General features: G+C 49.5%; 5 protein-coding genes and 1 non-coding gene across 7 annotated transcripts; 3 read left to right on the top strand and 3 right to left on the bottom strand.

Moving 5' to 3' along the window:
- The first annotated feature begins 1,562 nt into the window (after nt 1-1,562).
- Nucleotides 1,563-1,634, top strand: Trnat-cgu. The gene has a single exon. It is a non-coding gene; the product is annotated as a tRNA-Thr (tRNA).
- Nucleotides 1,635-10,249: 8,615 nt separating this feature from the next.
- On the bottom strand, nt 10,250-13,623 carry LOC117583586 (RNA exonuclease 1 homolog). The gene is made up of 6 exons (XM_034271974.1): nt 13,322-13,623; nt 11,967-13,271; nt 11,380-11,899; nt 10,722-11,315; nt 10,397-10,656; nt 10,250-10,335 (listed from the first exon to the last, which is right to left on the bottom strand). Exons 1-6 carry the CDS (start codon nt 13,431-13,433, stop codon nt 10,256-10,258), a joined length of 2,871 nt encoding a protein of 956 aa, XP_034127865.1. The 5' UTR covers nt 13,434-13,623; the 3' UTR covers nt 10,250-10,255.
- A 296-nt stretch (nt 13,624-13,919) lies between these two features.
- Nucleotides 13,920-17,081, top strand: LOC117583589 (peroxisomal carnitine O-octanoyltransferase). 2 transcript variants are annotated; one of them, XM_034271978.1, is made up of 6 exons: nt 13,920-14,141; nt 14,866-15,265; nt 15,320-16,117; nt 16,180-16,310; nt 16,371-16,787; nt 16,848-17,081. In XM_034271978.1, the coding sequence occupies exons 2-6, from the start codon at nt 14,888-14,890 to the stop codon at nt 16,978-16,980; spliced, it is 1,857 nt and encodes a 618-aa protein (XP_034127869.1). In that variant the 5' UTR covers nt 13,920-14,141; nt 14,866-14,887; the 3' UTR covers nt 16,981-17,081. The 2 variants fall into 2 exon arrangements, with proteins under 2 accessions (XP_034127869.1, XP_034127868.1); XM_034271977.1 differs by lacking the exon at nt 13,920-14,141 and adding an exon at nt 14,411-14,555.
- Nucleotides 17,082-17,207: 126 nt separating this feature from the next.
- LOC117583588 (protein CASC3) lies at nt 17,208-20,719 on the bottom strand. The gene has a single exon (XM_034271976.1). The coding sequence runs from the start codon at nt 20,485-20,487 to the stop codon at nt 17,992-17,994; it is 2,496 nt and encodes an 831-aa protein (XP_034127867.1). The 5' UTR covers nt 20,488-20,719; the 3' UTR covers nt 17,208-17,991.
- A 305-nt stretch (nt 20,720-21,024) lies between these two features.
- LOC117583587 (programmed cell death 6-interacting protein) lies at nt 21,025-24,333 on the top strand. The gene is made up of 6 exons (XM_034271975.1): nt 21,025-21,337; nt 21,542-21,660; nt 21,717-21,998; nt 22,056-23,651; nt 23,717-23,911; nt 23,981-24,333. Exons 1-6 carry the CDS (start codon nt 21,126-21,128, stop codon nt 24,100-24,102), a joined length of 2,526 nt encoding a protein of 841 aa, XP_034127866.1. The 5' UTR covers nt 21,025-21,125; the 3' UTR covers nt 24,103-24,333.
- LOC117583590 (HSPB1-associated protein 1) lies at nt 24,193-25,577 on the bottom strand. The gene has a single exon (XM_034271979.1). It carries the CDS (start codon nt 25,537-25,539, stop codon nt 24,331-24,333), a length of 1,209 nt encoding a protein of 402 aa, XP_034127870.1. The 5' UTR covers nt 25,540-25,577; the 3' UTR covers nt 24,193-24,330.
- Nucleotides 25,578-25,709: the final 132 nt, after the last annotated feature.

Raw genomic sequence — 25,709 nt, 5'->3', positions numbered from 1 at the left:
GAAATTTGCCTACCATTATAAGCAGGCAGTGCATTGACGACATTGCCAGAACTCAGGACTGGCTGAAAACCTATGAGTGGGTCTAAGACTGGGACTCAGCACCCGGGCAATGCCTGTGGCCTGTGTGTGTGTCTGTGTCTCTGTGAATGTGGCTTTGGCAGCGGCAGCGGCAGAGCTCATAGATGAGAAGCTCAAGCACCGATGAGTGCACTCGAGGGTCGCAGACAAGCAGCGCCATTGAACCAAATAAGGTGGCACAAGAATACGATGTCGATGACAATGGGGTATTGCGGGGGGAACGGGTGAACGGGTGAACGACTGCGAGGTGGAGCATGACAAAACCAATTGTTGGCCCGAGCATGATGCACGGCAGCAATCGCATTAGAAATAGTTGAGAAATCAAAAAGATTATCAGACAGAAATAACAGAGAGAGAGAGAGAGTGGGAGAGATGGAGAGACAGGAGAATGACTAGAGCTTCGGCACAATGGTGCACGCCATACAATGGAAATCAATTTCAAGTAGATGAAACTTAAATTGTATTCCACCGAATGGAACTTCATACGATGTTTAGCCATATCTACATGCATGCCTCTTAAAGATGCGTAAGTTAGAGCGAAGGCCATTCAGTACCGACTAACAAATTAGTTGCCCTGTTGTTAACAAGATCGCCATAACTGCCATAATTGGACCTAATACCCAAACAAATGAGTGACCCCCTAGATTTAAACCAACAACATTGAAATCCGATTGCAAACTTTTCAGCGCAAAATTGCATTCGCTGCCATTGTGCGGTTGGTTGGGGTGGGCCGAGACCATTATGATAAATGCGCCCAGAATCAAATGATGCTGAAAAGTACGCCATGGTTTATAAGGCAGCCAGACAGCAAGGAGCAGGAGCCGGAGCAGGAGCTGGAGCAGGCGAACCAGCAAGCAGGACCAACATTCGATTGCCTCGCTGGGATCCCAATCCCAGCCGACGACTTGCTCTGGTTGCCACTGCCACAACGAATTAGCGCCGTAAATCGCATTTAAATCGTTAAATTCCCCCAGCCAGAAAGTCACTTTACATGCAGACAGACAGTGCGAAAGAGAAGGAAAGTTTGCAACGCGAAAGAGATGGCGCGACGACAGCCCAAAGTCACAGACAGAGACAGCCAAAGTCAGCGCAAAAGGAGGGGGCAAGCACGGATAGAATTGCCCAAAGATTTTGATCCTATCAAGTAAATTGCATTTGGCAGTTTTTGTGCGGGGAAAAAAGTTTGCGCGCTCACTGCTCGGCCATAATTTCTGTCAAAGCCAGGAAAAACAATGAATCAGGCAATAGATTCCGCTTGCATGCCTCATTTGGCCAAGAAGTAGATGACATTAAGCGAAAACTACCTACATTTTATCAAGATTGTGACTGGAAAACCTTTAGAACGCTCTAATTGCAGTGCCAATTAAAAGTATTTCTTATCAGATTCTAGTTAACAGTTAGCGACCAGCTGGTCGCCTGTTGTTCTGTTAGCGAAAACGATCGTAACAGAGTTCTGTTGGTGCTTTAGCAGACGTCTGCTAAGTGCCTCTTTAGCTCAGTGGTAGAGCGTTGGTCTCGTAAACCAAAGGCCGTGAGTTCAACCCTCACAGGAGGCATGTGATGAATTTGCGTGATTTTTCGATTGTGTATTATCTTTTTTCTTTCTTTTCAACTATTATCTCATGATTTTATAATATTTTAGCGCACACTGCAGCAACATTTTCTTTTAGGTTACTGGCTGCTGATGCTACTGCTGCTACTGCTACTGCAATTTCCAATCGATTGCCCCATGTTCGCACTTCATACGATAACGTTGAAGTTTTCGCAATTTGCGGCATTGGAAAGTTGGTCCATAGTACGAGGAGTACCTCAAGATTTATAGAATTTTTTTTGCTGCTGCAAAAGTTTATTTTTTTCATGCATTTTCCTGACTTTGGTAAGATTTATGCGGCAGGGCAGAGAGTCGCCGCCAGGAGTTTAAGTGTACTGTGGCGCATGTTTCGATAATTTGCGTGATTTCTGCAGCACTCCATGCGGCCCCAGAAACGTGCAATACGAGAGTATATGAGAGTGGTTTTTGGGGGGCGAATGGTTCGGCCGGGTAGTGCTTGGTGCATCATTAAAACTTGCTGCCACTACAAATGTGGGGCAGCTTCGCGTGGCGCACCCCACTGCAACACATTTTAAATAATTTTATAATGATTCTGTATTTATTTCAGCTGGCAATTAAAACCGACTTGCCGCATAAAATATTTACTTGCAATTAGAGCAACTGCCAGAGCAGGCCACTCAAGTGCAGCGCTCAGCTCTCGCCTTCTCATTCGATGCCAGGGGGCTGGCTGGCGATGCTCAACGATGAGTTGGGGACAGGGCAGGCAGAGTCTTCGGGTGATGGGTCGGGCAGTGTGGGGTCGCCATGACAGACACTAATTATGGATTCTGCAATTTGCGACGTGCAGCTAACCGCAAGACGTGGCAGAGACACAGGAAGGATATGCCACACGACACACCTCTCCGCCGCTCTAGTCGTCGTCGTCGTCGTCGTTTTGCGCTGCCATTTTGCGGTTCTTCGAAAGGGGATTGTCTTGCCGTTGGTCCAGGCCAAAAGGAAGGGCTTTGATGACGTCAAAATTGAAAGTTTGTTCTTAGTTTTCACACACATATCGTTCTATGTATGGATAAGGAGTATAAGATACGCCCAGAGACACGTTGCAATCGCCGTGGCCATTAATAAGAAAGTTTTTGGGGTAGCTGTAGCTGGTAATAAGCAAATTGAGATGACAAAGTTTATTGTTGATTTTATGGTAGCACAGAGAGAGAGAGAGAGAGAGTGAGAGAGTGAGAGAGCGAGAGAGTGAAGGCGAAGTTGCCTTGCTCCTTCTTTGGGGATCAGGAAAGGCAACCCTAAATGAGTTATTTAAGTAGCACTCGCGCCCCAGTTTAAATGCGCTCGTAATTTGCTTTTGTGCCATCCAAGTTTTCCCTTACTTGTATGTATGTGGAAATTCCTTTCCTGTGGCAACGGCTGTGCGGTGTGGCATAGAAGTACATACATGGAAATGTGAATGTGTGAGATAGAGAGGGAAGCTATTAATGCGCCTCCTTAGGAGTCCTTGTCGTGTACAAAATGTCTAGCACACTTTTGAGCTGCTGTGTAGCTGCCTTCTGGGTCCGTGCGCATGTATTTTACTTGGCTAAGTACGTGATTTGATTAGCGCCCAAAAATCTCAGCTTGTTCTGCACTTTCGAGGCCAGAGAGAGCCGAGAGAGAGAGAGAACGAACGAACTACGGCAATGTCTCACTTATCAAGTGTAGAGGAGGCAGCCTTGCTTCAGCTACAGCACGAGATAAGTGAGTCTCAAAGTCGAAAGGATTTGTGAGAGGGAGCGGGAGAGGGCAGCAAGTGATCGCCTGTTGATGCTGCAAATTATACCAAACAATTTCTCAATTCATTTTTCACTTTGACGTTGGCCAATGGCCAATGGCCGATGGCTGACTGGCTGGCTGCTGCACTGCCACTGGAATGTCAACAGCGGAATACGTGAGCAAACATAGAAATGGCTGCCATTGACACGCACACACAAGGACTGTGGAAGAGAGGGGGCTAGAGAGAGAGGGAGTGGGTGCCCATTGCACTCCATTGAGAGGAGTCCTGGGAAGAAGTAAACGAGACATTAATGCTATTACGCGTGTGTGGGTGTGTGCGAGTGTGTGTGTGTCGCTTGTGTGTAAAAAGCAACTAATGAAAACGGAAATAAAAACCGCTCGAGGAATGCTGATGACTCTCCAAGGATGGTATTTAATATGCGTGTATATATGTGTCTCTCCAACTAAAGAGTGTGTAGGGGAATAAGTGTGTGTGGTGTGTGTTTTGAAAGGCAGAGGCTGAAACGGTAGCCAACCCATTTCGCACGCGCACCCAAGCACTTAGCATCAATTTGGTGGCTCGTCCATAAGACTCCTCCAAGTGGGAGTGGTAGTAGGAGCAAGTCCTGTCCCGTGCGGGCAGCGACAGGAGTGGGAGTAGGAGTAGCAGGCAGCTTTGCCGCAGACAACTAAGTAAAAGCATAAGTAAGGCACATAAATCAAAAATTCAGTGCCGCCAACATTGCTGCCTGTCAGAATGGCACGCAGAAATACTCACTCAGTGCCAGCAGCTAGCTTCCTGGGTCTGGCTCTGGCTCTGACTCTGGGTCTGGGTCTGAGTCTTCGTCCGAGTACGCGTTAAAATTCCAAGCAATGTGCCAGTGTTCCGAACAGTCGAGGCTACGGCCTGACCATCGGGCAGTGCAATTACCAGACAAGTACACAGAGGTAGAGGCACCCACGCAGGAACCCTGCCCGGGCAAAATACAATCCAAAAGGCAGCTGGCGTGAAATATTAAAGCTCAAGCAGCATAACTGCACTGCGAGGAAGCCCACCTCCAACCCCATTTGGATGGGTTCCGCACCAGCTCCTCGGAGTGTGCGATGCCGTACATAATGACCAGCACTGTGGACCATTCCTTGGCATCTTCTGTAGACGGCACCTGCGGAATGCGGCTGCTACTCCCGATGCTGCCACCAACGCTCGCTGGAATCTTTGGGAAAAATATTTCTAGTGCCGCTGCTCCCACTGCCGCACTCCAACTCGCTGTCTTATCCCCTAAGTCATAGCCATAACTCTCCCGAAGTACATATAGAAATTTGCTGTGGCCAGACAGGTGTGTAATTTATTGATTATTCCGCTAGATATGCTCCCCCATACATAGCCACCCCCTCACTTGTTTAGACATTTTGTCATCTTCAATTTGTGTCTGTCATGCCTTGGGAGAGTGTGCCTCAAATGGGTGGTGGCAGTAGGAGGAGGAGGAGGAGCAGGAGGTCAGGCTACAACGTTCAATGTTCGGTGCATTTCCGAAAGTGGATTACAAGCTGAAGGCACTTGTAATCGCTGTGTTAAGCCAGAGAGACAGACACAGGCAGATAGAGAGAGGGACACACAGGCAGAGGCAGGATGCTGGATGCTATTGAACTGCTTCCTTTGGGCCCTGCTTCCTCATTCCTCTGGGGGGGGGCCCGTTGCCACATGCTTCTGGCATGGCTGGCATCTTCATTTATTTGCCCTGGCTTTGGCTACGGAGCAGAGCGTTTATTGAGTTTTAATTGGATAAGTTATAGATGCTCATGTTGCATAAATTCCGCAAACTCCTTTGTTTTGACACTCTGCCACCAGATCCAGAGATAGACGACTACAGCCAGCTGCATCTCGCATCTCTCCCTCTCTCCCCCTCTCTCGATTGTGGCTTGTGCGGTCGTGCGTCATCTTCCTGGGAACGTGCAGCTCATTACCTGACCAAAAAGGGCATCTCCCTCTTCTACAAACCTTCAACACAATCAATAAAAGTTGGCCTGGCATCTCGTTTAATTAACGCCAACTATGAGAGGAGCGTTTGCCGGGGTCACTTTCATTATTACATCGAGACAGGCGCCTCTTTGATTTCCATATAACAAAAAAGGAGAAACCGAGCAATAAACACACAAAGGAAACTCTTCAGAAAAAAAGGGAAAACAAAGAAAAACATTTCACTGGCTTGTCGCTGCCTTTATTGCCGCCTAATCGGAACGGACTCCCCCACCCAAAGTTGTGCTTTTTCCTGCTGCACTCAAAGAGGGAGAGCATCATCAGTCATGCTACTTCATTATTATCGCTGACACTGCCTTCCCCTTCTCCTTCTGCTTCTCTCTCTATTCTCTCCCTCTGTGTTGTCGCTTATAATTCATTTCTATTGTGTCATGCCTGAAAGTCCTTTTTGATCCAACAGACTTATTTGTCTTGAGGAAACTCCCAGTAAAATTGCTTTTCCTACTACGCGCTCACTTCCTGTTGCCGCTTGTTGCGCTCCGGCTGATGCTGACGCAACTTTCCCATTGTCTTGTGGGTAAAGTCCCGGTCCCGGTCTCTGTCCCTGTCCCACAGCAAGTCCCCGGGATTGGTGTTAATAGACGCTGCTGGCTGCTGGACCTGGTTGGAGTGCTCTTCGTTGTCTCCCAGTCTCGTCGCCTCGGCTCTTCTCCATTTGTCGCTTTTGTGCTGATTGTCATTGCGCCCGGCTTCATTTTCTTGTGATTAATGTCGTCATTAACTGCAATTAACTTTTTTAGTTGCAATGTCGCGACAAATCTTTGCCGTTTTTCCCTGAACTTTGCCCGCCAACTTGACTGGCATGTTGAGCACTGTCAATTTGTGTCCATCCCCAGTCGATGCCACATCCTCGACCGTATCTTCCGCATCCTCACTTCCACATCCACTGCCAATGACCGTCATCAGTCATGTGTGTGCGCGTCCAGCGTCCAGTGGCCGACAACTTAATAGTTTTTGACCTAATTATTTGTCAAGCATTCTGCTAATGGCCTGGGTCGACCCCGGTCGACACACGCAGCAGAACCAAGAAAAAAATTGAAGCAAAACTGGGTGAAATTTGTCCTCATTTTGGCCTTTGCGAATTTCCACACATGCACTCGACAATCCGTTGCGGAAATAGTTGCCAAATGGGAAATTGAATAGAAGTCCTCTTACATGAAGCACTAGTACCATTTACACAAAGGATTCCAGAGTTTTGTTAAATTGAAAGGGAAAATCTGAAGATGTTTTTTACTTTGCTTCCGTAATTCCCTCAAGAGGCTTTACTCATCAAGAGCCTCATCCAAAAGGGTAAATAGACTTCTGCAGAGATATGTTCAGTTTGGAATCAGCTAAAGCCTCAAATAATATTTCCTCTGATGGTTCCATCCTGCAGATTTTACACCAGCAGGGACATTCACCTGCACTAGAATTAAATTTCTCAGGAAGTCATTTCTTCTCTCTTACATTTGATCCCCAAAGAGCGTCCACAAATCGCAACTGAGAGCTGCACCAGCCTTGGCTAGAGTATAAAATTGTCCTGCTAAGTACAAAATAAAAGCACTACGTGTGTGTCCTGCCTGACGTGCACTTGCTGGGAGTCGTAAACTCGCCAGCATCCACGGGAGACTCCAGAGATTGTGGCATGCCAAATGGTGCATGGCTACGTACGAGTCTGTACTTGTTACGTGGACGCACGCGTGCCCCACTTCCGGGCGGCACAATCCAAAATTATGCTACAAATTTTATAATTTCACACCTAAAGCGTGGAGAGCAGCAACGAGCAGCGACAGCAGCGACATCATCCAAAACGGAAATGGCTCGTAAAACAAAGCCAAATGGCATTGAGAAGTTTTGCGCTCTTTCGTTCTTCTCATGCTTTTGTTTCTCTTCTCTTTTCTTTTTTGGCATATTTCCTTATTTGAGTAGCTTTACGGGAGGGAGGGTATTATGACTTTGACCAGATGTTTTTTGGGCAGGGAAGAAAAAGATCGCAATACCTTAGGGCATATCATATTTGCCCTGAATCTGAATCTTTTCCTTGCCTTTTCCTATAACTACCATAAGAACTACTCGTATACTTTTCTTCAAGGGTATCAACAGTTTCGTTCCTTCAGCTATCCAAACTTTCTATTATTCTTTTTTTTTTTGGTGCTACATTTTAGTGCCGTTCCACACACCGCACTCTAGCACACACGCACACTCCACCACAGATGGGACTGGCTTGCATTTTTGTGTTTTAACTTTCTTACAATAAAGTGATGTTATCTTGTGCTGCTCTCCAGCTACTTTGCGGCTTAGGCAACAGGCGTGTAGGCGTTGCCTAAGGGGTGGCTATGAGTGGGTGTTGGCTGGCTGGGCGTGTGTCTGTTTGGGTGTTTGTGTACTATATGGCATGGCTGGGCTGGGAGTTGGGGCTGGTTGACAGGATCTAGGGGAAATTACTCTGTGCTTTATCGTGCATATAAATCTATTTGCTCAGGTGTTTTTAGCTGCTAATATGTTTGTGATGACTTTATTTTGCGTTTACCGCCAGCTTTGCCTTCATCTGGCTCTCAGGCTTTGCTTTTGCCAGCTTTCTTTCTGTCTTTCTCTTTCTCTTTTTTTATTTTTGTTGATTCTTTTCTTTGTTCCCGCAGTTACATTTTTTTTCCTGGTTTTTGGCTTTTTCCCACCTTATTTAGATTGCCTGTGGGGTGGCGTCGGCGTCGGCGTCGGCGGGTTTTGTGGATTGTGGCGGCAGCTTAGCAGTTTTTTGGTCGCCTCGAGCTCTCTGGCAAAAGTTGTAAAAAGGTTTCTGGCCCAGACCAGATGCGCTGCCGGCTTAGCCCCACGGCCGTAGTATTTCCAGGCATAACTTTCAGCCTTTTCGGGCATTTGCTTTAATAATTTTGCACTGCAATTTGGTTACATATGTACGTGCTCCGGCTACAGCTCCTGCTACGGCTACCCGGCACGAGACTGCAAATTAAAACGAGCCCAGGCATTAAGCTAAATGTTTAAAGCACTTAACCGGCACGCATGCTGTCATCAGTCGGGATGAAATATTCATTGAAGAGAGGCTGTACCTGGGCATTGTCGTGTTGGGGCGGAGGCCAAGCTTTTAAGCCTTTTTTTAATGCCTTAACTACAACTAGAGAAGGTACTCCACACACACATGGCACACACAATGTTCTGTCGTCGCGACCACACACAACATTTACTCAAGGGATTAACTGCAAAGATCTTAATGCCTCTATTTCGACGGTCTTAAGTAAACTTCCGACATGGCCCAGACCCCGAGCCACATCCACACCCTCCACCCGCCAGGCAGGAGTCAAGCAGCTTCTGTTCTTTTACACCCGCCTCTCCTTGGTTTTTGGCTTTTTATTTGTATTTGTATTTGGCTTCGTGTTTGTTTTGCCCACTGGCAGGACCGCTCTTTGGCTCCTCCTTAACTACTTAGATTCTGGTTCTGATTCCGAATGGGATTCCTGTTCCCTACTCCCGCTGCTCGTTCTTCCCTCTTCTAAGCCTCAAGCAGCACTTCCGCATCTTTGTTTGTCCTGTCGTTGTGGTTATTTTGTCCCCGTCAACCCATCACACATGTATCCCTGCCTCCTGCCCGACGTGGGCCACATATGCACATTGTCAGGGCCAAGTACCACTAATATTATTTACATTTCGTTAGGTTCTGTTCTGCTCGATAGATAAACACACCCCAACAGCAGCTTTCCCCCTTTCCATAACTTTCCTTGGGACATTGCCGGCGGACACAATTACAACAAATTAAGGATACAACTTTTCCGGCAATTCTTTTAGCGCCGCCCAATAACCCAACAACTTTTCCGAATCGGAAAATGGAGTATTATACAATGTTAAAGTTGAAACAACAGCGTCAGAGAACGGACAGCCAGATGACGCCCCAGGGCTCTCTGTCTGTGGGGCTTCACGTGTAATTGAAAAATATAAAGTATCGTGGAAATCTGATTAAAATTACATTTAAATAATAACAACAACAGCAGCAGCACCAGTCGCATCGCCACCGACACCACCACCACTATGAGGAAAAGAACAACATGCCCAGAACCGCGTATACCGCGGTGTGGCGTGGCGTCCGCCATGAAACTTGAAATTACACTTTGTACTCCGGTAAAACGTGAAAAGGCAAATAAAAAACTCTAGAAAACTTTGCAATTGCTTCTCATTGAATTTTTTATCGATAGTGGAGTGAGAGAGAGAAAAGCACAAAAACAGAATCTAGATAAAGCAAAGAGAGAGAAATGAAGCGACCAAGATGAAACATAGTCTCATCGACATGGACATACAATAAACCAGTCGGAAGGTGTTTTTCTTCGAACCACAAGGTAAATTGAGTCCTTGAGATTTATGTGTTCATCTGAACAGACAGACAAGGCCATATCGTGTAGGTTGTTTATCCTTATTTATCTATATACTTTATGGGGTCTGAGATGGTTTACTTTGTGGCTTACAAACAGTGTAAACTGCACCAAATTTGTGTTTAATTAAACCTAGAACAAATCTAAAGTAAATTCCAATTGCTACCTAAAGAAAATCTGATTGATTTCCAAACACAATGAAAACAATTTTCATCTTTTCTAGCTACCATTGCATATTATATTCTAAATGAAAAATATATATAAAGGTGTCCCGAGCCACTCTCCAAATGCTTTTTTGAACGAAAATCCAAATCTCTGGCTTAACATTTAATAGTATATAAATAAAGGTTGATCTCACGAAGTAGAGCTTAGAGGCTACGTTTTTGATTCAAGAATGGGGTTTGTTGTTGGTGGTATACATATTAACAGATGTATGTAATGAAAATGAAACGAAAAGCGAAGGGTACGCCCAGCTCAACTGATTTTGTTGCGCAGATAATATTTGATGAGTTGAATGCAGACTTCGGCATCCTCCGCACTGTCATGGCCGGCCTCTGCAGTGGACAGGTAAGGTATTAAATAATACTTTATCACACAAACATTGAAAACTCTTACCATTTTCCTGTATAATGCGTTTCAGATTCTCAATGCAGAGGGTCTTCAGGGCACGCTTCTTGGGCGGGCCCATTTTGTGGGGAAAGAGCACCGAGGTGTCCACCACAACGTCATGTATGATTTTCAGGGCCTTCAGATCGCTCTCCAGACTGTGGCCCACCAGTATAGTCTTGGCGTGGAACATCGACATCAGCACGGCCTGAACATCGCGCAGTGTTCGTGACTCCTTGGCCAGCATGGCCTCCGTGATGCCCGAGTAGCTGCAAACAAGGAAAATACAATCAACTAACTAACAATGTCTGACCCTACAGATAGACCATCCTACGTTGTGTTGTAGTCCACAATCAGGTTGTCCGGCTTCACCAGAGCATCGTACACAGTTCGGCTATTGACATCCACGACGGTGACACGCGTCAACTCGATGCCGTGCGTCGTGTAGCACATTTCGCAATCCAACGCAAAGATGTCCTTCTTCGTGGGCACCAAGTCTTCGCCGCGTTCGATGGTCTTCACGAAGCAAGTCAACTTATCTGGATCGTAGTAGTCGCTGACATGGTAGTTGCCGTAGGTGCAGCCAGGAGTACCGGCTGGCTGCTGACAACAGCGATGCTGATTGTCTGCGAATCCACGGCGGTAGCCCGTGCTCTTTGGGTGATAGTTGCACATGTCGGTGCCCCGACTTTCGTATATATTCAGATTAAACACTTTGCCGCAGCGGCTGCAGTAGCGCTCAGTCTCGTTGGGACGACGATTCGGACGGCAGGCGCGTATGACAGCCGTACCGCGCTTCGTCCCAGGCCTTGGGTAGCCGTTCTCCACGAGTTGCTCGTCGGTGAGGCGCAGATCGAAGACCATTTCATAAGCCTTGACAACGTCCAAGGCATCGAATGGTTCGCCATTGCCCATGGATGTCAGTTTGCTAAGAGAATTAAACATTTTGCGATTAGCAAACAATTTGGACAGTAGAAAACATTGCAACCTACTCCTTCTTTTCCATACTCCAGGACGTGGTCAGGGCCCGCTTGCCGCCCAGCATCATCTCGTGCGATACACACTTGTTGGCCACACTCGGACGGTTCCCAGCCTCTATGGCCTCCTTGCGCAACTTGTTGATCGCCAGCAGACAGCTGTTCTTGTAGATGGCCGTCGTGTTGCACTTCTTGAATGCGGCCAGCTCCTCGACCTGCGCCCGCTCCCAGGCATCGGCCAGCTGTGGATAGATAGTGGTGCACTGCTTTACCATCATCTCGTAATACTGCATCCGTATGTTGTAGGATATCTTGGAGCTCTGTGGCTCCAGCACTGGCGGCTTCTGTGCACTTGCATCGCTGACTACGGGCGCTGTCTTATCCAGGGCGACCGTCGGCTTGTGGGCCATGCGACCCGCGCCCTTAAATGATTGCGCAGGTGTAAAAGCTGGCTTCTTCTCTGCCTGCAGCTCCTGTATCTTCTTCTTTGCCCGAGCTATGGCCACAATGTTGGCAACGGGGGCAATGCTGCGAGCTGTCAATCAAAGATAAATCCAGCTTACTCTGTTGTCCGATATTAAATTTCGAAGTGTTTTGCTTACCAGAACGCACAGGTGCGGTCAAGGCACTTCGTGGAATCAGTGGTGTCAGCTGAGATTTGACCTGGGCCTGCCGCAGCTCCTCCTGTGCCACTCGAACACGCTCCTGGGCCTGCCGCAGCTCCTCTGATGCGGCATCGGCACGCTGCTTCTCCTGGCGCCGCAGCTCGGTGCGCCTGTCAAAGATCGCCTGCATGGCATTGCGTATGTGATTGGGCTTTTGCACTGTGGCTGGAAGAGGCGCCCTGCATTTATCCGCATTCTCATGGGCCACACGCCGCTTTTGCAGCGCAGCCGTGGCTGCCTCTGTGAGGGCATCAATGTCCGGTGAGGGTGCCTTGCGTTTCAGGTTGTTCTCGGGCGTTTGCTCCACGTTGTGTATATTCGCGAATTGGGTCTCCAGCTGATCAAAGATCATCTCGCACTGGCGCAATATCTCGCCCTCGGAGTTGTCCATCTCATAGTCTATGTCCGATTCATGGTCACTGTGGGCGTTCGTTTTGGTTGTGCTTTTGGCAGTCTCTTTTTCCGTTTGCGGCTCCGACGGCTCGCTGGAGGCTTTACTGGTGGATGATTTTGAGGACTTGGAGCTGGAACTACGCCCAGCTGAGCTGCTGGAGCTATGATGCCGTTTCGATGAGGACGATGATGAGCTGCTCTTGTGCCTGCTGCTGCTGCTGCTGGAACTTTTCTCATCCCGATGCTTGTCGCTGCTGGATGACTTGTTTTTCGAGGACGATGAGGAGGAAGACTTGTGTCTGGATGAACTGGAACTGGACTTGTGCCTCTCCTTGGACCGATCTTTATCCTTGTGCGATGACTTCCTATCTTTTTCCTTGTCCTCCCTATCGCGCACCCTACTCGACTTGTGTTTGGGTTTGAGGCTCTCACTGCTGCCGCTCGTTTCTTTGTCGCTCTTTGGCGCGTCGTCCAGTTCTCCCTCTTTCAAGTCTTCTTCTTTCGCCCCCACCTTATCATTTACCACCACTACAGTGGATGGCTCATCAACCTCAATCTGCAGTTGTTCATCAATTTCATTCTCGAGATCGGCTTCCCAGTCGCCGCTCGCACCATTTGTGGACGCCACCTGAGCTGGCACATAGGCGGGAGCACCGCCTGCAGCAGCCTCTGGATTCTTTTTCGCCGGCGAGGCATTCAATGCGGGCTTGTCTGGATGGTACTCTAGGTTTGCCTTTTTCTTCTTTGAGGCGTACATCGTCATCTCTGGCAGCGGCAGTGTGAGCAGTTTCGGCTGAGCCGGCTTGTACTCCGGCACCGGCTCGGCTGGCGGTGCTGCGTCCACATCATCTGAAAGCCACAGGTCTTAATAGGCAGAACATTTACAGCCATTTACTTACCTTTTTTGGCGTGCTTAAAGTGACAAAAGGGACGTTTGCAGGCGACACCATCGATCTCGCTGTCGTAGTACGGACAGGGGAAGTCCTTGAACAGGCCTGTCGACGGCAACATGACGGCCTCTGTTTCGTGTTTTGTTTATTAGCGTTAGCGCTGCTCGATTAAAGCTAGCGTCCTAATTTGGCTTTATTTTCCTGTAGCTCTAGTTTTTTCGCTCATTTCATCAGTGTTGTTTGCGGAATCAGATGTTCGCGCTGCCAGATCGTCAGGATTTTGTTGTTTTTGCAACAACACAACAATCAATCAAATCAATTAACCAAAACTGTTGTTATTGTATCAAGTATAAATTGTATAAAAATAAATTTGGGTTTTGAGAGATTTAAAGCAGTGTTCTCGCACAAGCATAAAATCGGAATGTTAAATGTTTTTCTGACAGTATGGCAGCTTAACCAACAGCTGTTGAGAGTGCAACCCCAGTAGAAAAAATCAAACAGATTCAATAAAATAATTTTGATGTGTTTCACAAAGTTTTCTTGTTTTAAAATAATTTGAATAATAGCACAAAACTAACAAGTGATAGTGATTAAATGGGCCAAGTGCATAGGTCATGTGTTAATTTGCCTGTCATCTAAATTCGCCACTGGGCTCATTGCCTTGCCGCCGCTTGTAAACAAATGTACAGAGTCGAGTTCAATGATTTTTTAATTGAAACAATAGTCGACTTTACTGACTTAAGTGCGCAATTTTGGCATGTTAACTGCAAAGATCTCTATATAATTGTCGTCTAGAAATTGCATACCACTTGGCGATAAAAAAGTTCAGGTACAATTTTTTTTTTTTTTGCTTTGAGGTTTTAAGTTACCGCTCTACCCTTGGGTAAAGGTACAAATTTAAATTTTTATTTTCATCAAACCGATCCCATGTGAGTGAGTGTGTATCCGATTGATTGCATTTCGATTTCGTCTGCGACGTCGTTTGTCTACCACCCGCACGATTATGATTAATTTATTGACATTTCATGATACATAAATATATTCGTGCTTATCGGAGGTAAACGGGTGGAGCTGGTAGTCTCCCCCGCGGCGGCTGGTGGACTCTCTCTGATAAAGAGTAGTCGACCGTAGTGGAGGTTTGCTTGTATGGCATCGTCCGGCCTACGCTTAGTCGTACTACGGCACTCCGACGATACGGGTGTTGACCAAAGTAAACACTTTCTCCATCACAAAAGGTCCAAAGGTCAGTTTGCTTTTGGTATTAGTCAGGTATTGGCGCAAAGTTGAAGTGGTTCATAATGCACAAACGGATCGTTGGGAGAATCTAATCCCCCCGTGATCCGGTTGCACCGGATTCAAATGGCACTTTGTACGTCTGTGCAGAACGAAGATAGTGTCTCGCTGCTCAAATTTTGGTACTTTGGACCCCCGCAAAATCGTTTTTTGATATGGTAAAACCGGTTATCTGGTTCATAGGCATATATTTGTTTATTTGGGTTACCACAAGCAGAGGGATCCTACTAACTAACCAACACTCGTTTTCTCCACTCCAGATAAGGAAAGCACTTAACCACCATGGATCGGGCAAGCCTATATTTTATGAATAAGGATGATAAGAACACTTACGATTTCGATGAGACTCTGCCGCCGCTTCCGCTGCCAGAGCTGCGCGATACCCTGGAGCGGTACTACACCTGCATCCAGCCCTTCGGCACACCCGAGGAGTTGGCCCAGGCGAGGAAGGCCATCGATGAGTTTCGTGACGGAGTGGGCGCCGAGCTGCACGAAAAGCTGAAGCAACGGGCAGCCACAATGAAGAACTGGCTGGGCACCTGGTGGGAGGACTATGGCTATCACTTGCTGCGCCTTCCGCTGTTGCCCTACCAACTCATGACGATGGCCAGCCAGCTGGAGTTGGTGGGTGTACCAGAGACCCCAGAGTACATGCTGAAGGTAAAAGTCCAACACGTTTCATATTTGATTTAATTTCTAATCTTTCCCCTTTAGAGCTTCTCTCGGATCATATTTCACACTCTGGAGTTTTGGGATCTTACCCGCAAGTCGGCCATTAAGCCGCTTTCCTCGAACGGAGGCAAGATCAAGTACTCCTCCGCACTGTACAAACGCTTCTTCTCCACATCCCGCGTTCCCGGCGTGGAGCAGGATCGCATTGAAAAACATTTTCTCACCAAGGATGAGGGAAACACGCCCACGCATCTGTTGATTGCCGCCAAGGGACGACAGTTTGCCATCAACTGTGTGCACGACGACGACACAATTCTCACTGCACCCGAGATTCTTGTGGCCTTGCAGCGTCTGCGCAGCATCTTGGACTACGAGCCAGAGGGTGCATGTGTCCCGATTCTCTCCCATGACGACAGACCCAGTTGGGCCAACAATCGTGCTCGTCTGCTGGAGATCTCCGATGCTAACAAAGAAACCCTAAGACTGGTGGAGGGTGCTTCCATGGGCATCTGCTGGGATGAAAATACCCCCAATAGCTACGAAGAGTCCTCCCAATTGGGGCTATATGGTGACACCCACAGCCGATGGGCGGACCACGCCAGCAGCATTATCGCCTACAAGAATGGGCGCTACAATTGGACAGGGGAACACAGCTGCTACGATGGCACAGTAAGTGTCAGTTTTGCCACATTCATGCAGCTGAGCTTGCTGGAGGTGCCAGAGCCCGACTGGACCCTGGCCGAGAGTGCGAAGGTGGTGGAGCTCAAAGAACTCAAGTTCGAGCTGGACGATACGCTCAAGAGCGAGATAACACGCCTGCGAAAGGAGAAAGACGAGCGGGTATGTAGACATCCTCAAAAAGCAAAGTTGAATTATATTTCTTACCATTTTCTTTTCTTTAGGGCATTGACATCACAGCGACGTTTACTGTCTTCGATGAGTATGGCAAGGACTTTATGAAATCCCATAGACTGCATCCAGACTCCTTTATTCAGGTGGTCATGCAGTGGGCATACCACCAGATGCACGAAGAGTGAGTAGTGGCTAAACATTTCGACTAGACAGTTGGAGATAATACGAGTTCCCTCTGCAGAATTGCTCCCACCTATGAAACCGCTTTGATGCGACAATATTACAATGGACGAACGGAGACGCTGCGCTCCTGCACTGGCGCCGTGGCCGAGTTCCTTAGGGCTTCCTCTGATTCGCGCGTCAGCGATCTGGCGCTGGCCAAAAGCTTTCGCACAGCCGTCGATGATCACAAGCGGGCCATGGATGAGGCGCGCAAGGGCAATGGCATCGATAGGCACTTGTTTGGCCTCTGGTGTGCTGCCTACGAAAACAAATTAGACATTCCCGCCTTCTACGATGATCCGCTGTACACGAAGAGCGGCGGCGGTGGCAATTTTGTGCTCTCCTCCAGCACCCTTGGCTTCACTGCAAACGTGGGCTTTGTGGCACCCATGCTGATCGATGGCTATGGAGTATTCTATTCGATTACCTCTGGAGCGTAAGTTGTTTATATTTTGTAATTTAAACAGTTTACTTATATTGCTTTTGTCTTTGATAGTGTCTTCATTAATACCACCGCATATCGCGACAGCATCAAGACGAGCGCTCGAAAGTTTAATGACATCTTCAAGGCCTCGTTCCGCAGGATAAGCGTTCTGCTGGAGCAGCTGGCTAAGGAGTCCAAGCTGTAAACCATTGGCTTAAGGCGTAGTTTCAAGTGAAAAAGAGAACATCATACTTCTTAAAACATTTTACGATACGATTAAAAGTAATCTTGATTTTATGCCACAGTTCCATTAGCAGTACATTAAATTAGTGATCTACAAATGTTGACAATCATTCCATGAGCGTGATGGGCCTGCTGGAATATATGGGTAATTCAGTGTCCCGTTCCCGTATTAGAAACTCTTCCCGCGTCTTTCGTGTTAACGTTTATTTCAAATTCAATGCTTTCAGTGTTTGGATTAGTTTACGCAACATACATTTTCGCATGGGAATTTCATTTTCGTTTCAATTGTTTAAAATGCGTCTAATTAAGCGAAGGCCCCCGCCCAGGCAACGTCACACTCCATAATATTAATTAATTCTTAAAAGTTCTTTACTTATTTTGATACAATAAGCGAAGGGTGGGGGAGGGGACGCTGCATTTGATGATCCTAGATCCTACGTACAAGTTAAATTGAAGCAGTCGACTGACCTGGGTCGGGGCCTGTGGCTCTTGTGATTAAATATGTTTCATTTCGTTTCGTTTCTTCTACAATATATATGGGGGGTAAAGTGTGTGCAACTTCTCATATAGTGTTCGCTCTACTAAGATTATTGACGCGTGTGTGTGTGTTGTGCTTAGTGCTTCTAATTACAAATGGTTTTTCCACATTTTCTTACTTTTCTTTCTACAAAAAATTAAATTCAAGTCACAGACTTAAAGCCAAAACAACATAAACAAAAATCCAAAAAAAAAATATTTCTTGGGTGGCAATATGCAGCAGCCAAACGCTGATGAGCTGAGTTCTGTCTGGGAGATAGGGGGGCTTTTATCCGAATTAGTGCTGCTGGCGGTAGTAGCCAATGTGCGGCGGCGGCAGCAGGGCGTAGGCGGGCAAAGGAACTGAGTGCCCGGGGGCATGGCGCCCGCGCCTTTGCTGCTGCTGCTGCTGCTGTTGTTGCTGCTGCAGCTGTTGGTGCTGAAGGTTGGCGTACACTCATTCCTGCCCAACAGCCGGCACAGGCTGAAGGTTCTGCTCGGCTGCCGCCAGTGCTGGAAGGATGGGATTGCTATTGGCCACATCCTCCTTGGCACCCGCAGCCGCCGCCTCTCCAGTGGCCGGTGGCTGGAATGCAGGTCGCTGCACGAACATGTTGTCAATGATGTGGTCAATGTTGTCCGCGTGTCCGCCCTCCTCCTTGGTCAACTGGTTGGCATTTGGCCCGGCTAGTCCTCCGGAGCGCGTCTTGTGCTTCTCGGAAGGCGGCAGAATGGGAATCGCATTAGTAGGGCGACGCTGGGGCAGCGCAGAAGGTCGGCTGGTGGTCTGGGCCGGTGGCACGAAGTAGGTTGTGCCTCCGACAGTGTTGTAGTTCTGATGGAAGTTCATGGACGGTGGCGCCTGGGCAGCTGCAGCTGGCGTCGGCGCCTGGGCTGGCGGTTGTGGCTGTGGCTGCGTCACCACCGATGTCTGGGCCTGTGCAAAGGCCACGGCTGACGGTGTGGGGGGCAAATAGGTGGCACTGGCCGGATTAACATACGGGGACGCTGGGGGAACCGACACCGAGACTGGCACCTGCACCGGCACTGGCTCTGCTCCAGTCACATAATAGGGTGCCGCCTGTGCCTGGGGATAGGCTGCCGCTGGCGGGGCATGTTGCTTTGGTGGCGCTGGCACGGCAGCTGGTGCCGGTCCCAGTTGAAGTGTTTGGAGTTGGGCCTGAATCTCTTGCTGCTGATAGGCGAACTGCATCAGGACATGCGGATCCTGTATCATAATCTGTGAGGGCTGCTGTTGTTGTTGCTGTTGCTGCTGTTGAAGATGGAGCTGCTGCTGCAGTTGCTGTTGCTGTTGCTGCTCTGCCAAGTGCTGAGATGCCTCCTGCTGAGAGCGACGGAGACTGGAGTATCGTTTGGGTGCAGTCCTAGGCTCTGGAGCTGCCGGTTGTGCCTGCTGCGTGAGCTGGAGCTGCTGCTGTTGGTTCTGGTTGGCCAGAGAATGCATCTGAACGCTGCCCACATGACTGGGATCGTTGCGCAGCTGCACCTGCTGCAGTCGCTGCGACAGATTGGTGGTCGAAAGCTGTGTCTGAGGCGACGCCAGTGTTGGCTGTTGCACCTGCTGTGGCGACTGTCGCTGCTGCTGCTGCTGTGGTGGCGGCTGTTGCTGACTCTGCTGTAAGGCTGGGCCATCGCCTGACTGCTTGCCCTGTCCGTTTGATCTAGGTGTAGATGGCTTCTGATGCGAACGCTCGTTACGCTGCTCCACATGCTCCTGATCGCGGTCTCGCTCACGCTCACCGCGGTCTCCACGCTCACGATCACCACGCTCACGACGGTCGGGTGGTGGACCACGATTTGACTTTGGCTTAAACTCCATGGGATTCTGTCGACCCGGACCGCCGTTCACGCGCCAATAGTTGCGGTTCTTTGGCTCACGCTCACGCTCACGCTCCGTATCGCGGTCACGTTCACGCTCGCGCTCCACTTCCTGGACTCGAGGGGCTGGATTCGAGCCACTGGCCCCCCCTGCGCCTCCAACACCACCACCGCCGCCTTGAGGTTTGTCGGCACCGCGTTCCGAGCGGCGATTCTCCTTCTCCTCGCGGAAGGACGAAGTGCGCGGTCTTCGCGGCTTGCGCTCGTTCAATGCCGGGAAGTCCTGAGGTCGTGGTGGCTTGCGTTCCTTGTTGCTGGCCTTCAGATACGCCTGCTCGTCCTCCCAGTTACGTGAGTATTTACTGGGGCCACGGGTGTAGCGTCTGCGTCGACGGGCTCGAGGTGGAGCATCCTCATTGCGTATGTCATAGCCATAGGACTGCAGCAGCTCCGTGCGCGACTTGGGTGCCTGTTCGTGGAGCTCGAACTTATCGTGGGACCAACGATCGCCACCAGAGGCCGGCTGCCACTGCCGCATGGTCTTGGAAGCTAGCGAGATGGCCGGAGGTTGTCCACTGGGTGTGGCACCCGAGGCAGAGACCCCATTTACGTCACCGTTTGACTCTGGTACTGACTGCGAACTGTTCTCCGTCTCTGGGACCAAGCCGCCCTCGGTTTCGGCCGTGCGGTCATCATGCTCATAGAAGGTGCCGCGTTTCGGTATGTACTGCGGATTGCTGCGATCCTCGTCGACTTTCTTCTGGGCCTCGCTGTCGGCCACAGATCTGTCCTGGCAATTGTCGTTGCCGCTTACCGTGCCGCTGTGCCTATCATCCTCGGTGGTCTCGCTGCCCACATCGTCCTCATCCGTCTCCGACTCCTCCTCGCTACCGCTCTCGTCGTCGTCGTCATCATCGTAGTCCTCGCCTCCCTCGAGATCGCTGGCGGTGTCGTACTCGGAGTCATGGGGGTGGGAGTTGCTCGACGGCTCCTGGTTGGGGGATGTACCCAATTCGGCTGTGCTGCTGCTACCACCGCCCGCCTCACTGGCATTCGGCGAGGAGACGGGTATATCGGTCGGTGGAGCCGCTGTCATTTTCTCTACTTCGGCCATCGTGAAAAAAATCTTCGATTTTTTATACTTTTTCTGATTTACTTTCCTCGCTCCAATCAACACGGCTTGCACAGATATGCTCACAACTGACGTGAGAATTCCTGATTATGTCTCAGTGCGATCCTTTGATTTTGTTTAACGATTTATTACGCGGAAAAGTAGTACTTTCGCAGTTTTCTCGACAACAACGCAATCAGAAAATAGAAAGTGTCTAGGGTTACCTTTCTCCTTGGCTGCTTCAGGGCTGGCGAACTGTTAAGTATAGCCATCGATTGTAACGGCGATGCTATCGATTGTTCTTCCATCCCTACATCTAGTTTGTGTCCCATGAAATCAACACAACAAAGATGAAATGATGGCCAAAAACGTTCATGATTGCTGCAACGACTGAAAAATGCTTCTGAAAAGACATTTCAGGCCTAGCGTAAGTTGCTATCTTTGTCTTGCAGGATAGATTGTACTCGAAGTCTAGTGGAATACGATGGGCGCCAAACATTGCGAAAACATCGATGTCATAATTATCGATACTCTTCTGTTCAGTCGGTCCGTCGACCGAGACAAAAAAGAATTATTTCCAATTAAAATTGTGCGGCTTGGGTAAAATTTATTTATTCGAGGCTTGTCAGAGTACAACTAGAATGTCAAAATTTTTGAGTGTGCCGTTGAAGAAGCCATCGGAGGTGGACATTGTGAAGCCGCTGAACAATCTCATCCAGAGCACCTACAATGGTGCCTCGGAGGAGGAGAAGGCGAAATATTCCGAGGCTGTGAATGAGTTTTCGAAACAACGCAATACGGCGATTTGGAAGTTCTTTGAGAAATATGAGGCCTCTCTGGAGGTTGTCTATGCGTAAGTACATTTCGGGTGCTATGATTGGGGGTTTTATTGGAGTTTCCGCATGAGTCACGCACTTGTTAGAAGAGTGAGATTACTCGGACACTCGGTGGGGGCCAGCCACCTGTGTGTGTATGTGTGCTCGGGCCAGACGTAAACAAGCTCTGTGGATGACGTCGTCTCTTAATTGTTCGCTGCCTTTCGCTTTTGTTTCCCCAGCTATTACGATCAGATCTGCGCTTTGGAGACAAAGATATCGGTCAGCGAATTGCAGATCCCCTTCAAGTGGAAAGATGCCTTCGACAAAGGCTCTATCTTCGGTGGCAAAATCAGCCTCAGTGAGTAGTGACTCATCCGCCAATTGTGGAATTTCATAATTAACTCTCTTTTGCAGCGCACACATCGTTGCTGTATGAGAAGGTCTGTGTGCTCTTCAACATTGCCGCCCTGCAGAGCAGCATTGCTGCCAGCCAGCAGCTGGACAATGACGAGGGCCTCAAGATGGCAATTAAACTGCTGCAGCAGAGTGCTGGTATCTTCCAGTACTTGAAGGGAGCCACGCCTGCGGCTGTGCCATCGGAGCCGACGCCCGACATCAGCCAGGACACGCTTGTAGTGATGCAGGCCCTGATGGTGGCCCAGGCTCAGGAGGTGTTTATCCTTAAGGCCATTAAAGGTAAGCCAAGGGTTTTTATCACATCCAAGCGGTATAACAGCTTTCATGGACTTGCAGATAACATGAATAATCTGATCATAGCGAAGCTATGCTGCCAGGGCGAGGAGTTCTATGCGGATGTGCTGCGTGCCATGCAAAAGGAGTCGGTGCGGAGTCTGTGGGAGAAGGAGTGGATACCCACGGTGGCCGGCAAGCAGGCTGGCTTCCATGCTTTGACACAACTCTACCAGAGTCTCGTCTGCCGTGCGGCCAAGAAGATTGGCGAGGAGATCGCTCGTCTGCGCAATGCCATCGATCTGTTCACGGCGGCACAGTCGCGAGGCGGCAACGAGACGTACCTGGACGAGTACTTCAGTCGGGCCAAGCGCAACCTGGCCGAGTCCACCAAGGACAACGAGTTCATTTACAATGAGATGATACCAGAGCTGAGCACACTCGCCTCCCCAGGCAAAGCGCAGCTGGCAAAGCCTCTGCCCCTTGCCTCACCCATGGCATCCAATTTCCGGGACATCTTCACCAACCTGGTGCCCGTGGAATTGCATCGTGCCCTGACCGCTTCCGATATGCGCAAGAACGAGATTGTCAATGTGGAGATCATGAAGCTACGTGAGTCCACCCAGACGCTGAATGCGGTGCTGGCGAGTCTCAACCTTCCCGCGGCTGTGGAGACTGCCGATAGCAATAGCGGACTGCCGCCATCACTGAAGGAGAAGGCCGTCGAGGTGCGCCAAAAGGGAGGTGTGGAAAATGTCAAGACGATGCTGAAGGAACTGCCCGATCTGCTCAATCGTAATCGTGAGATTCTGGACGAAACGGAGCGGCTGCTCGATGAGGAGCGCGACTCGGACAATCAGCTGCGTGCGCAGTTCAAAGAGCGCTGGACGCGTATTAGCTCCGATAAGCTGACGGAGATGTTCCGCACCAATGCGAAGAAATATCGCGAGGTCATCAACAATGCCATCGAGGCCGATAAGGTTGTGCGCCAGAAGTTTGAGGCCAATCAGAATGGCATCCAGCTGCTATCTATGTCCCCGGAGGAGATCCAGCAATCGCTGCCCTCGGCCAGCGGCAGCGTGGATCCCAACTGCTCCAGCGTGCAGCGCCTCAAGCAGCTGATGGAGGATGTGGAGACCATCAAGGCGGAGCGCGATGCCATCGAATCGGAGCTCAAGTCGGCCACGTTCGACATGAAGAACGAGTTCCTGCAGGCCTTGCAGAAAGATGGAGCCATCGACGAGCCCGCCCTGTCGCTGGCGCGCATTGGCCAGACTCTCAATCCGCTGCAGCAGCAGGTGAGGGAGAGCGTCGATCGTCAGCAGTCTCTGGTGGCAGACATTCAGAGCGCCCATGGTGCGTTCGTCTCCGAAACAGGCAGCTGTGGCAGCTCGCGCGACACCCTCTACCAGGAGCTGGCCACGGCCTACGATAGCTACATCGAGCTGTCGGGCAACCTGCAGGAGGGCACTAAATTCTACAACGACCTCACCCAGCTGCTGGTCGTATTCCAGAACAAGATAAGCGACTTTGTGTTTGCTCGCAAAACGGAAAAGGAGGAGCTCCTGAAGGACCTAACCACAGCGTCGAGTCGCCAGGCATGCCCGGCCACGCCCTCTCTGCCCTCGCACTATGCCTCCACCTCGGGTAGTGGCAGCGGTAAGTAGACGACTCATTGCTTTTCAGAGTTTGATAATGAAACATTTTTGCTCACCCTCCGACAGACATTCCATCCAATCCAGCTGGCTCTGCTCCCAGCGTACCGGCTGCGACTGCTGCTGCCAATATGCCGTATCCAGCTCAGGTGCATGGCATGCCAGTGCCATATGGCGCGCAGCCAGGTGTGCCATATCCAGCCTATGTGCCGCCACCCATGCCACAGAGCTTCAATCCGTATGCCACGCTACCATATCCTGGCAGTAAGTACTGAAAACAAGTAGGAATTTGTGGCCCATTTCTACTTATGTAAATTCATTCGCCTTTTGCAGATTATCAGTATCCGGGTGGCTATCCACAGGGACCACCGCCAGGCCACTATGGCACCTATCCTGGTAGCTATGCACCCCAACAGCAGGGTGGCTATCCCAACCAGAAGCCCCCAGGATGGTAAACCACAGCCGCAACCCTATCTATACCCACACAGAAAATGTGGTCTCGCGCATGAGTTCTCCCCGCGGATCGTAGTGAAACGGCAATGCAATGGTGGTCAAGGCATTTAATGCTCTGTGTGTACTGGTTCTGTTTCCGTTCGTATCATACATGTTGATGGCTTAGTGGATTTTAATCTCATATATGCAACAAATATTATCACGTATCACAATAAACGTTTTTAGTGCTATTACACCTCGCCCTGCCTAAGTCTCCTGAAGAATTCGCGCTTCATGCCTGCAATGGTGCGCGGAGCACACATGCTGCTGATGAGTAGCTCCAATGTGGAGCTGATTGGCGCACTCTCAGCAGTAGCAGCAGCAGCAGCAGTTGTCGTCTCCGCTTGCCGTCGCTCAGAGTTGGATTCCAGCAAGAGTTTATATTCTTCCTTGGGCATCACTTCCACGGGTCGAATCGACACTGGCACCTTATTGAGGAGCTCCCTAAAGTTGGACTCTGTCAAGTAATCGGTTTCCCAAAGCTTCCGTTTGTGCTCCTCGCTCTCGGCATTCTGTACGGCTTGCTGGAACTGGGCAAAGAGTTCGCTGGGCGTCGCGAAGACATCCTCCAGTTGATTGGGATTCAATAAATACTTTTTCGTCTGTTCGCTTTCGCCCTTGACAAAGCTCTCAACAATGTGCTTGACTAGAAACTCGTCCAGCGCCAGGTCCATGTCGTCCTTGAGCGGCACCCAATAGTTGACACTGAGTTGACACGCCGTTGCCTCCACATAGTGCCACCAGTGACGGGGGACGATGAGCACATCCCCCTCTACCAGTGTGCACTGGTGGGCCTGATCGCTGTACTCCATCATGCGCGGCAGCTTATCCGCCTCAGGAGCATAGAAGTTGTCCAGGCAGTAGACGCTAGACTCCTCGTAGGGCACCCGCGTGGACTGCAGCGGTGTCTCGGGTGGAAACAACAGCCACGATTTGCTGCCGTACACCTGCACCACAATGTTCACGCCAAAGGTGTCGTAGTGGCAGGGAGTGTTGGCTTGCTCCGAGCCCAGCCAGAAGGTGAAATCGTTTTGGTGGTCCGGGAAGCCAAAGCACGAGAAGTCGATGCCCTTCAAGCAGCTTGCTGGCATCTCGTGGGCTCGCTTGTACTGATAGGCCGCCCAATGCGTCTGACGAGCATCCAGGCAGCCGTAATCCCGCAGGAAATTCTGCATGCTCATGTTGGCCTTCGTCCGCTTTCGTTCCCACTGCGGTGTGCTGCAGTCCGTCAGGGACATTCTCTCGAATTCCGGCGGACCAGCCGCCTTGTCAAAGCGCTCGCACCATTCGTGCAACAATTCCCTGAAGCATTCCCAGTCGTGCGGGAAATCGTCAATGATCAGAGGCACGCGGGTATTCAGTATAAGATCTCTCAACTGGGCGCTCAATTCGTTATCCATGTTTTTGTTTATGTTTAATTTTCCAAATGTCAATGCGAAAAAAATATAATAATTTAACCCACTTTACCCCGCTCTATTTTGACATGTAAGCACCTTGAATTAAATAATAATTTTTCTAAGTTTTTTCTGTAGATTATTATCTCTACTTTCTACTTAATCTACTTTACTTA

Source organism: Drosophila guanche, unplaced genomic scaffold (genome assembly GCF_900245975.1).
Source record: "Drosophila guanche unplaced genomic scaffold, DGUA_6, whole genome shotgun sequence".
Classification (NCBI taxonomy): Eukaryota; Metazoa; Arthropoda; class Insecta; order Diptera; family Drosophilidae; genus Drosophila; species Drosophila guanche.
Note: the sequence above shows the minus strand (reverse complement) of the source record. Positions and strands in the feature narration are given on the sequence as shown.

Bases quoted from the DNA above. Each gene is read 5' to 3' on its own strand.
- LOC117583586 (XM_034271974.1), bottom strand. From the start codon at position 13,433: ATGTTGCCGTCGACAGGCCTGTTCAAGGACTTCCCCTGTCCGTACTAC. The intron at 13,272-13,321 runs GTAAGTAAATGG...TGTGGCTTTCAG, and splicing joins CTTTAAGCACGCCAAAAAAG to ATGATGTGGACGCAGCACCG. The intron at 10,336-10,396 runs GTAAGAGTTTTC...TGTCCACTGCAG, and splicing joins ACGCATTATACAGGAAAATG to AGGCCGGCCATGACAGTGCG.
- LOC117583589 (XM_034271978.1), top strand. From the start codon at position 14,888: ATGGATCGGGCAAGCCTATATTTTATGAATAAGGATGATAAGAACACT. The intron at 16,311-16,370 runs GTGAGTAGTGGC...TTCCCTCTGCAG, and splicing joins TACCACCAGATGCACGAAGA to AATTGCTCCCACCTATGAAA. The intron at 16,788-16,847 runs GTAAGTTGTTTA...TGTCTTTGATAG, and splicing joins TATTCGATTACCTCTGGAGC to TGTCTTCATTAATACCACCG.
- LOC117583588 (XM_034271976.1), bottom strand. From the start codon at position 20,487: ATGGCCGAAGTAGAGAAAATGACAGCGGCTCCACCGACCGATATACCC.
- LOC117583587 (XM_034271975.1), top strand. From the start codon at position 21,126: ATGTCAAAATTTTTGAGTGTGCCGTTGAAGAAGCCATCGGAGGTGGAC. The intron at 21,338-21,541 runs GTAAGTACATTT...TTGTTTCCCCAG, and splicing joins TCTCTGGAGGTTGTCTATGC to CTATTACGATCAGATCTGCG. The intron at 21,999-22,055 runs GTAAGCCAAGGG...ATGGACTTGCAG, and splicing joins TATCCTTAAGGCCATTAAAG to ATAACATGAATAATCTGATC.
- LOC117583590 (XM_034271979.1), bottom strand. From the start codon at position 25,539: ATGGATAACGAATTGAGCGCCCAGTTGAGAGATCTTATACTGAATACC.